The sequence below is a fragment of the Anabrus simplex genome, chromosome X, assembly GCF_040414725.1.
Source record: "Anabrus simplex isolate iqAnaSimp1 chromosome X, ASM4041472v1, whole genome shotgun sequence".
Taxonomy (NCBI): Eukaryota; Metazoa; Arthropoda; class Insecta; order Orthoptera; family Tettigoniidae; genus Anabrus; species Anabrus simplex.
In genome coordinates, this window is record NC_090279.1 from 164,778,163 (window position 1) to 164,790,025 (window position 11,863).

Consider the following 11,863-nt stretch of genomic DNA (forward strand, 5'->3'; position numbering starts at 1 on the left):
AGCCTTCCCGCTCCCCACCTCGCACCGACAACTCCCCTCTTCGTGACCCTTCTCCTCGCCCTTTCTCTACCCCGCCACCCACCCCACCGCCGCCACACAATGTCAACCTACCCGTTCCACAACCACCTTTCATCTTACCCCCTCTCCGGATCCTGGACCTCCTTCGTCTCTACGCTACTTCCGTTATAAATATGACCACCACCCTCTACTACCTCCTCTTACAATACTATCCTTCTCCGTACTCCAACTTCCTTCCGCACCCCTCTCTTATACCATCTCATTCGATGTAATATGTTTTTGTAAATCTATGTAGAGCTTTTCGACATGCGCGCCCGAGATACGTGAATATAAATATACGTCCTATTTCCTCTCCTCTGAGTACTTGTACGGGTTGGCTTGTGCGGGGTGCTTTGCGGGTCTTCCCTGGGGCCCGGCTTTCTGTGATGGTACCCCTGCGCCACATTCATTTATTCATTGTCTCCCTTTTCGGTATGTACAACACATACCTTCTATAGTTACTTTTCTGCACAACTTTTCTCCTTCTATGGCCGAAGAGCTCCATCGTTGAGCTGATGGCCCGCTTCCCCCTTCTGGGGAAGAATTGAAATAACCGACTTTACGTTACGTTAAAAATGTAAGACAACCTTTGAACCAACATTACATAACAAAGGTTGAATACAATTTTGGGGAGTTCCCTTTAAGGGAATTTATATGGTAAAAGAAAATCAAATGCGCACGTTTTAATGGAATTATGGGTGACAACTGAGAAGAGTTTCACCGATATTTCAGCATATCATGTAACACTGATAGTGACAGGCGTATCTGTGACTTATATTGGTGATTCTGTCACAGGTAGCACGGAGTATACGATTATCGTCACTCAGCGTGAACAAAGTTATTTATAGCCTAGACTGTGACTTATTCCCCAACTTTGCATACCAATTTTTATTAAATTCTCTTCAGCCGTTTTCTAGTGTTGCGTGTACAGACAGACAGAAATTACGGAAAAGTAAAAATTGCATTTCCTTGTTACTGAAGACATGACCGATACAGAAATACCATTTTTTTTCAAATTCTAAGTAATGTACAGACAAAACTCTTATTTTATATATATAGATAGGAATGCGTGTTTTGCTGCACCGACTTTCAACAGTGCAGTGATACGTGCGAGTGGATGAATTGAACTTCGCAACACAGACAAGCTCGAAGCCGTTACCAGGCTGTGACCAATAAAAGGTGAGTAACGTTGGGCGGTATTTTTTACTGTTACTTTTCAGTTACTTTATTATAGCAGTGACAGATGTAGCAGTTACACAAAAATAATCGTTTATCACACCTCTAGAGTGAATTTAATAATATTTTACCGATGGAGAATTGTAGTGGTACCCTCGTTCGTCACCAGGTGGCTCGCTGTATGCTGGCACAGCGCTCCAAGTGGGAGCTGATGAAGAACATAAAACTCCAAAATGACATTAACACATAACACATAGCTTGGAATGAACCAACTGGTGATGAAGAACGTACGAATTTGAAAAAAAAAACCGAAATGGAATAACAACTACCTGCGTAAAGCCTTAATGGCTGGCAACCACGTATTACTTAACTGATATCCACGTGGAATGAGGGAAAAAGTGAAGAGAACTATAGTTAAAAAATACAAGTCGTGTGAGAACATCAAAAATAAAATAAATGCATATCTAAAAAGGGAAATTTTCAAGTTATTAAGAGTGGCATCGAAGTAGCATTAGATAGTAAGAATGTGGATTTAGCTGTAGAATTGTTACAGAAACCTTTTAAGAACATGGCACAAATGGAAAGGAAAAACAAATTAAAGAGAGGGGGAGAAGGATGGTATAACAAGGAATGCAAAACCAAGAGATTGGAAGTGATTAGGATTCCGAATGCCTGCAGAAAGGGAGGGGACACGGAGATGCGGGAACAGTTTTGTAAAATAAGGAAAGAAGTAATATATATCAGTCAAGGGGCGGTGCGTGGTATTGTTGCAGTGTTGCACAACTCCCAATAATTTTGCACTTCATTTGTCGTCTTTTTTTCTAATGTTTTAGTTTTAGTTTAGTAAACCTAACATACATTCGAAAACATGTTAAAATCAACCATCTTCGGTCGTTTGCTGTACTAATGCTTCGTAGCGGACCAATAAACGCTGCTGGCTTCGAATCAAACTCAGGGAGTTTGCTTTCCTACAGCAACTTCCTTGTGGACAGTACGGCGCAATGTACCTCAGCACGGACGAACCTAAGCCTGTATAGCATCAGGTATATCACTCACTACTGATCTGCATTTAAGGCAGTATAAGGAGTTACCAGCAGAAAGAGCAACACATACACAACCACAATAATTGTTAAATATCAAATACAGCAAGGAAAAGAACTCAAAAACTGAAAATGAAAAGTATTATTACAATGAATTTGATTAGAATATATATGTTACACAAACACACAAACAACACACTACATGACTATATCAAATGTAACAACAACACATAACACAACTAGAAAATTGTTAAATAATAAAACATCAAATATAAAAACTCATAAATGAAAAGTAAAGGACGATGAATTGATTGGAATACATGACACTACGATACAACACATTACACTCCCTAAAATGTCACAAATACACAAAACAAAATTAAAAATGTAAAACAGCATCAAGAAAGAACTCACAGTGGAAAGTGCAATAATATAAATAATGTGAAATGTGAAATTAATTGAGTGAAATTAGTATACTAATAATGACCAATTCATCAAGAGCAAAAACTCTAAGAAGATAACATATTACAACATAAAATGTAAATATTATAATTATGTATCTCAAAAAGCTTCAATAAACGGGGGATAACAGGGCAAAATCCGGGCGGGCGCGGTGCGGGACTCGCAATGGGTGACGCCTTGTTGAGAAATCCACACGCCAATAAACACCCCAACAAAAATATAGAGCACGTGTGCCATAGCACACTTTCAATAACAAACAAAACTCCCAAAACCAACCTATTCCCCGGCCAAAGAGTCCCTAGTAGGACTGGTGGCCCGCTCCCAAACTGGGAGAGTGAAACAACGATTAGATGATGATAAGAAACTATGGCAGAAAGATCAGGCACGGCTAATTAATATAGAATGTAAAAATAACCAGGAATATAAGGTTATGGACTAGAATTAATAGAGGGAAGAGAGGTTATATGAAATCTAAAATTAATAAGGAAGAGTGGGTTGATTATTTCCAGAAATTATTAAGAGGGAAAGAGGTGCGCAAAAATAATGCGAGGTGTCTGGATGTTGTGAGGGGTGTTGAGATAAGTTTACCTTATTTAGATGATGAGATAACAGAATACGAGGTAATAGAGGTGAAGAGCAAAGCCAAATGTAGGAAAGCAGGGGCGTTAAGTGGTTTTTCTAACGAGTTTTCGAAAGCAGCAGTTAAAAGTAAACAAATGCTGGGAACTTTAGTAAAGGTATGTAATAAGATATTTGTGTTTGCAGAATTTCCGAGGGACTGGCAGAGGGGTATAATCTGTTCAATGTTTAAAAAGCGTGCGGATAGAGGCAATCCTATTAATTATAGAGAAATAACACTATTAGATTCCCTCAGCAAAGTATACACAAGAATCTTAGCAAATAGATAGATGAAGTGGGCAGAAGAGTTTACCATCCTCACGATATTCCAGAGTGGATTCAGAAAGGGGAGAAGAACAACGGATAGGCCTAATATCATGATTGTCAAAACAGTAATAGATACATATTTAAAAAGGAAAGGAGGTAAATTATATATTGCCGCAGTTGACTTTGAGAAGGCCTTCAACACAGTCTGCACGGGGGCATTGTTCGATAAGTTGGGCAAGTTAGGGGTTTCGAGCAAGATGAGAAGAGTGATTGAGGCTATATTTGAAAGGGTATATTGCAGTAGTAGAGTAGATGATGGCGTGGTATGTGAACTGATAGAGTCAAATATGGATTTGAAAAAGGGGTGCAATTGATCACCGATTCTATTTTTGTTATGTATAAATGATATATCACAGACTCATGGTGGAGGGAAGTGAACTTGTCCAGTATTAGGAAACCTAGAAATACCAGGCTTGATTTTTGCGGACGATGTTCTCCTGATGACACTAACTGCCGGAGGCATGAAAAAAAGGTATAAATGAGGTGATAGAATGCTCTGAAAAATCGTCATTTAAAATTAACATTGGTGAGGCGTTTATATGTAAGAAGGGTGGAAAAAGAGCGGCAAATGAGCAGTGGATGATAAACGAAGAAAAATTGAAATAACAAACTAGAGTATTTAGGAATATATATAAGTAGCAATGCGAAATGGACTCACCAAATAAGACAAGCGAAATGGAAAGGCCTGGCAGCACTTTCAGTAATAAAGATTTTAGAAAAATAAGTTCCCTAATATAGATTATACGATCCAAAAATTGGTTTTTCAAGCTGTAGTAAAGAACAGAATGTTATATGGTGTTGAGATGGGTAGTAGAGGAGGTGAGTGAAATGCTGAACCAAATACCGTAGTACAAAAGTAAGTTTAGTAAAGTTGTAATGGGACTGCCATATTGTACAGCAAATTTTGGTGCAAGACTAATGTGTGATAAGAATATTCAAGTAGATATTTTAAAGAGAATAATGAGTTATTTGTTAAGGATGAAAAGAGGAGAGTGTGGTCGGCTCCTGAAGAGGACATACCAACTCCATAGGGACAATATATCCGAAAAGAATTGGTTAGGTAAGGTTAAAAGTATCTTAGAGAGGTTGGGATTTGGTAACTATTGGGGGATAGACAAGGTAAGGGGTGAGGCTACAATATGGAAGAGTACTCTGTACGAAGGGTCAAGGATATTCAAAGAGAGTTGTTGGAGTCTGAGTGGACGAGCAAGGTGACCCTCTCGTATTTAATATGATAAATAAAGGAAACGAATGTAAAGATAAGTAACGTAAACAGAAGATAAAGATATGGCGGATCGTGGGAATTTACAAACACAAGGGATAGACAAGGGAAAAGGACAATGCAAGATGTGTGTTATGTGGAGAAATGAGAGAAGAATTTCATCTCTTGAAAGTAAGTAAAGAAACTATAGCGATTAGAAGAAATTTTCTGAATAATAGTGAACTATTAGTATTAAGTCAGAAAGAAAATGATCATAAAAGTATAAGACGGATGAAGAATGAATGGGATAACCTAGTAATATAAGCCAGTACTTAGCTGTAGTTAGAAATATGTGTATACGAAAGTTACAGGAAAGGAGTAGTTATAGTAATGGAAGGAAGGAGGGAGATTGAAGTGGTAACCGGTAAAAGCTACATACACAATTACTCAGGCACTGAGAGAGACAGGGGCATACCCACAGCTGGCGGTAATCCGTAGCTGGGGGAGTAGGTTATGGTGTGTACATGGGCGCTCTTAGCTTAAGTAGCAGTTATATGAGTTGTGAAACCTGCTGAGATAAGGACGATGGCGAGTTCACCTGAGCGGTTGGAAATCCGTAGCTGGGAGGAATAGGAGGCTTGCCCCCTGGATGGTGGTTATCCGTGACTGGGGGGTGGAGTTGTCATATACGCCCATGCAGGCACTTGCACGAAATAATGTCATAAGTAGGCTTACACTCCAGATATCATATGATCTATTAATTGGAGGAAACTCTGTATAGATTTCTGGAAATAAATATTATAGTAAAGAGTTTCACATTGTTTCCTTCACAAGGCATACGCCCAAAAGCCCATATCCTGTCTACAATATATTTACAGTTCTGTTTTAAACTCATTTTTAAATTCCTTTGGTGAATAAATGCATATGTTTTATTTTAATTATTGCTTCCAGATATTTGTTCAAAGAGGATGATTACCAGGCTGTACTTCCTCTTAAAACAGAAATCACCACCATTTTATGGGATTTTTCTTCCATTGTACTTCCTCTTTACACAGTAACCACCACCACAAGCACTCATAATAAAAGGCAAACTTCAGCTCCGAATTTTGTATGTTCTTATCTACGTTTATTTTACAGCATTGCTGGTCATATGCCTCCTATAGCTAGCAAAGGCGCCATGTACGCGGCGTCCAAACACGCCGTCAGGGCGCTCACGGAAGGTCTGAGGAAGGACTTCGTTGAGCACAAGGAAAACATCAAGATTACGGTAAGTTCTGACATCCCTGGGCGACTGATGCATGGCTAGTCCAAAATAATTTGATAGACTACTCCTGAAAACTCTTACGTCAGTCTGTTCCACATGATGTGTTTGATATAGGCCTATTAAGGATTTATATGAGAATTGTCCAAATAAAACATGGACTGGGTTCTAAATGTCTGTATGCACGTCGGTCTTTGGACAATATCTTCCCTCGACAGTAGATCAGGCGTCCTGAGCTGTGCATAGGCCTGCCTGGTCTCTTGACTTTTATCTACCGAACTTCTTTCATTGGGGACATGTGGTATACGCTTCTCTGGTTAACGACCTGAAACAGTGTAATAACGCCCGTACAGCTGTTTGACAGCATCCAGGTATCTTCGACCAGCTTCCATCTTGAGGTTATATTCAGGGTATAGAAAAGCTTTCTGTCGTAAATTAAAGGGGTGTTAGAGGGTTTAAATACAAGTATTATGAACAAAGGACCGTTGATCTCTGGTGATTAGTTTCGGCGCTACACGGACTTAAAGACGATCGACTGTCAACCTCTTAGGCGCTCGAGCGAAAACGTACCACACAAGTTGCTTTTTTGTTTACATTTCAGCTGCAGACAATGAAAAAGGACAAACATATAGTACCTCAGAGCGGATGTTCGAAATGTCTCTCTCCAACCTGGTGGCAAAATTCACATCCACCGAACACTGATTAACGTATTCTGTGGAACGTTCACAGTACTTGTAACATCTAACACTCCTTTAATTTTCAAAATAAAGTTTCCCTGTTTATGTATTGGACAATGCACACTAGGCCTATATCAAACCAACAGCATATTTATCAGTGGCGCTTTGTCTTAAGACGCACAGGAGCAGCGCACCTCTTCATCAAAATAAACTGAACTTATATACAGAAAACGGAATGAATAATATTACTTCTCTATTACATTATAAGACCATCGCTGTATTAACGCTATTCCGCTGGACAAGACAATAAAATATTGCTGGCGGGGATATTGTCCCTGGGAGTTACGTTTCCCGCTCGACACATACAGTACAGAGCACTGTTACATTGGAGCATGCGTAGAAGTAGTAGGGTTTCACTAACAGGTTTGGGTGGCGGGAAGGAGGGGATCCGAGACACTGGCTTCAAATAGTGCAGCGATTAAGCAGTCAGCTTGTTCCTGGATTCAAAAATGCTACACTCATAACTGGAAGAGAGTTATTGTAGGGATGAATTCAGACGTACGTCGCGAGCCATGACATTGAACTCGTTCATACTTGAAATAAGTTTATTAAAACAATTGAAAAGTGTGCACGGCTTCTGAAAATTATCTAAAACAATTCCAATGATTAGCAGTACCTCAGAGATCGAACGAGTTTTTTAAATGCTTAAACGAGCGAAAGGCCGCCTCTGTGGTGTAGTGGTTAGCGTGATTAGCTGCCACCCCCGGAGGTCCGGGTTCGATTCCCGGCTCTGCCACGAAATTTGAAAAGTGGTACGAGGGCTGGAACGGGGTCCACTCAGCCTCGGGAGGTCAACTGAGTAGAGGTGGGTTCGATTCCCACCTCAGCCATCCTGGAAGTGGTTTTCCGTGGTTTCCCACTTCTCCTCCAGGCGAATGCCGGGATGGTACCTAACTTAAGGCCACGGCCGCTTCCTTCCCTCTTCCTTGCCTATCCCTTCCAATCTTCCCATCCCTCCACAAGGCCCCTGTTCAGCATAGCAGGTGAGGCCGCCTGGGCGAGGTACTGGTCATACTCCCCAGTTGTATCCCCCGACCAAGAGTCTGAAGCTCCAGGACACTGCCCTTGAGGCGGTAGAGGTGGGATCCCTCGCTAAGTCCGAGGGAAAAACCGAACCTGGAGGGTAAACAGATGATGATGATGATGATGATAAACGAGCGAAAACATTTCTCAGAAATTCAAGCCAATCAAATCACTACTGACCTGCATTTAGGGCAGTCACCCATGTGGCAGATTCCTTATACGTTGTTCTGTTAGACTTTTCTTAATTAATTGCAAAGAAATTGGAAATTTATTGAATATCTCCCTTGCTAAGTTATTCCAATCCCTAACCCCCTTCCTAAAACGAATATTTGCCGCAATTTGTGCTCTTAGATTTCAGCTTTATCTTCATATTGTGATCTTTCCTACTTTTAAAGACACCACTCAAACTTATTCGTCTACTGATGTAATTCTACGCCATCTCTCCATTGACAGCTCGGAATATAACACTTAGTCAAGCAGGTTGTCTCCTTTCTCCGTACGGCTTCATGGCTAAATGGTTAGCGTGCTGGCCTTTGGTCACAGAGGTCCCGGGTTCGATTCCCGGTAGGGTCGGGAATTTTAGCCATCATTGGTTAGTTTCGCTGGCACGGGGGCTGGGTGTATGTGTTGTCTTCATCATCATTTCATCCTCATCACGACGCGCAGGTTGCCTACGGGTGTCAAATCAAAAGACCTGCACCTGGCGAGCCCAACTTGTCCTCGGACACTCCCCGCATTAAAAGTCATACGCCATTTCATTTTCTCCTTTCTCCCAAGTCTTCCCAGCCCAAACTTTGCAACATTTTTGCAACGCTACTCTTTAGTCGGAAATCACCCAGAACAAGTCGAGCTGCTTTTCTTTGGCTTTTTTCCAGTTCTTGAATCAAATAATCCTGGTAAGGGTCCCAAACACTGAAACCATACTCTAGTTGGGGTCTTACCAGAGACTTAGATGTCCTCTCCTTTACATCCTTACTACAACCCCTAAATACCCTCATAACCATGTGCACAGATCTGTACCCTTTATTTTCAATCAAATTTGTGTGATTACCCCAATGAAGATCTTTCCTTATATTAACACATAGGTACTTACAATGATCCCCAAAAGGAACTTTCAGCCCATCAACGCAGTAATTAAAACCGAGAGGACTTTTCCTATTTGTGAAACTCACAACCTGACTTGTAACCCCGTTTATCATCATAAAATTGTCCACCGTCCTTCTCACAGCATTATCGAGGTCATTTTTCATTTGCTCACAATCTTGTAACTTATTTATAACTCTGTACAGAATAACACCACATGCAATAAGCTCTCTAATAAAGACTAAAGTGTCCTTTAATATTATCAACAAAGAGGAAATTAATTAATTAATTAATTAATTAATTAATAAACAGACAACTATAATATGAAAGTACAGTAACAGAAGAATTTGCTAAATCGAATGAGGAGGGTGAATTTACGTTCAAAAAATGTGTGTGAATTTGGTTGTAAAATAATATTGCAAAGAAAAATATTGCTACAGTGTACTGATAGTTGAAACCACTACCTTTTTCTAAGGGAAACTTAAGGGGCACTCTCAGTTTGAATTCGACAAAACATCATTCGTTACAATTTACATAAATTAAGAATGCAATGAGCAGACAAGCGAACATAAACAAGTACTGGAAGTATCTTTTATTGCTGATGTGCATATAACAAGTATCAACTTGACAGTAAGAGCATGATCACTGCCATCTCTTGCTTTAGGGTGTAGTAAAAATGTAAAGGAAATGGCGTTTAAGTCACTAATAAGACCCCAGTCAGATTATGGTTCCAGTGTATGGGACCATCACCAGGATTACTTAATTCCAGAACTGGAAAAATCGAATGGAAAGCAGCCCCATTTATTCAAGGCGACTTCCGACAAAAGACAGTATTACAAAGATGTTGCAAAGTTTGGTATCGGATGACTTGGGAGTAAGGCGCTCACTTGCTCGACTAAGCAGTGAGTTCCAAGCTGTCAGAGGATACATGGTATGGGATGACGTTAGTGAACGAATAAGCTTGAGTTGAGTTTTTAAAACTAGGTAATATCACAATGTACAGATGAAGTTGGAATTCAAGAGGACAAATTGGGGTAAATATTCGTTCTTAGGAATAAGAATTAGGGACTAGAATGATTTCCCAAGGGAGATGTTCGATAAATTTCCAACTTCTTTGAAATGATTTAATAAAATTGTAGGTAAATTACTGATACGGAAGCAGCCACCTAGGCGATATCCTTAAATGCATATCAGTGATGACAGATAAATACCTCTCAACCACTTTTCGCTTCTTTTAATTGCAGAGTGTGAGCCCAGGGATAGTGCATACAGATATTGCTAACACTTCCCCCAGAATCGACCGAGAGCTGTTCTATAGTCTCCCATATCTGAACTCGGAAGATGTCGCCGATGCGGTCACCTACGCCATCTCGACGCCTCCTCATGTACAGGTACTAAGATTTATTTTTAGAAACCTGACAATATTCTTATGAGCAAAGAATGCCATTGCGATGCTAATCTGTCATTTCGTTACAGATTCATGAAATCATTATCAAGCCCGTTGGAGAACCATTCTAATGGTACGATGGAATCCAGTTCGTCCTATGAGAAACCCTCAGTGGAAAGCTGTAGCCTAAATGATTCATGTAAATAAACATTGAGAATGTACCATCAATTCTATCATTCGTTTCCACTGTACTGTTTCAGTATTGTTGAAACTATCGCGCCTGGTAGGTATGATCGTTAAGGTATCAAATTTCTGACACCGAAGTTAGCCGGTTCGAATCCCGTCGGTGTAAAAAATCGCTAAATTTCCCTCTGGGAAAATCAAATGGTCATAAATATGTCTTTCAATAAATGAATCTCAAATTGATAACGATTATTTTCTTGCATCAAACGAATCGTTCTTGAGAGACATCCATATGAAATTTGGAATCGACAAGTGTAGGATTCCGTGCAACGAATGGGGAGACACTGACTGAGGGCCTATGGAACTTCACGAATGAAATAATCAATGCTCGAGAATACGATGAGATAAGGCCTCTGTCGTGGCTATCGCTGATTTTTCTGTCGGTGTAATTTAGATAAACCCTCTATGCAGGGTTATTCACCGAAGATGTTACATGGAAATAACGCCTAAACCATCAAAGATATCGGTATTCTGTTTTCATATTCGTAAATGGTAGGCCTACCCAGGGACTTGTAAAATAATGTGCTACGTATTCTCAGGGGGTGATTAATAACTTATTTATCGTATGATGAATCTATGTAACCCATGCATATAGTTCAGGATAAATGTGCGTAGTCACAAGTCCGTAAAATACTATAACTCTAGGTCTAGCATTTTGACCCAATCAACTGCTTCATCTGATGTGCGGTGAATGTCCATTAGCGTTCCTTTGAAAGCTCGAATTGGGCAGTCAGCAACAATGCGGTGGATTGACTGAGAAGAGACACCACAATCACAATCTGCAGAGCTAGTCCAACCCCATTTGCACAACAGATAACCACATTTGCCTTGTCCAGTTCTTATTCGATTGATGATTCTCCACTGTCGTCTTGGAAGATCAAATCCTTGTACTCGTTTGGAAGGATTCTCAACTAGATGTTTGTTCACTACTGAAGACTGATCCCACTGGGCTTTCCATGAACTGTTAACATGAAAAGAGCTTCGTTCAAGATCCATTGCTGTACGCCAGGGTGGTTTCCTTGACTTCAGTCGTTGATGTTCAGTGTGCGTAATATCTTGAAGGATGGGTAGATACTAACTCCATATTTTTAATGGAACAGTACAAATTCATACAGCTGGCCTGAAAGTTCAACTGCGTACAAGTTCAAATATGAAAGTATTTTCAAAATCGGACAGTTACTTTTTGAGATATCAATAAGAACAGCATGCGCGGTTTTGCATGCCACATCACACAGCGTGCAGTTAGGC

The 11,863-nt window shown here is 40.2% G+C and overlaps 1 protein-coding gene across 1 annotated transcript in view; it reads left to right on the top strand.

Moving 5' to 3' along the window:
- The window catches only part of LOC137503206 (farnesol dehydrogenase-like), a 51,388-nt gene extending 40,795 nt beyond the window's left edge, over window positions 1-10,593 (top strand). Inside the window, exons 4-6 of the mRNA XM_068230725.1 lie at window positions 6,019-6,148; window positions 10,230-10,376; window positions 10,462-10,593. Of these exons, the coding sequence (XP_068086826.1) occupies window positions 6,019-6,148; window positions 10,230-10,376; window positions 10,462-10,503 (319 nt within the window). The 3' untranslated portion in view covers window positions 10,504-10,593. The remainder of the gene's footprint in view (window positions 1-6,018; window positions 6,149-10,229; window positions 10,377-10,461) is intronic.
- Window positions 10,594-11,863: the final 1,270 nt, after the last annotated feature.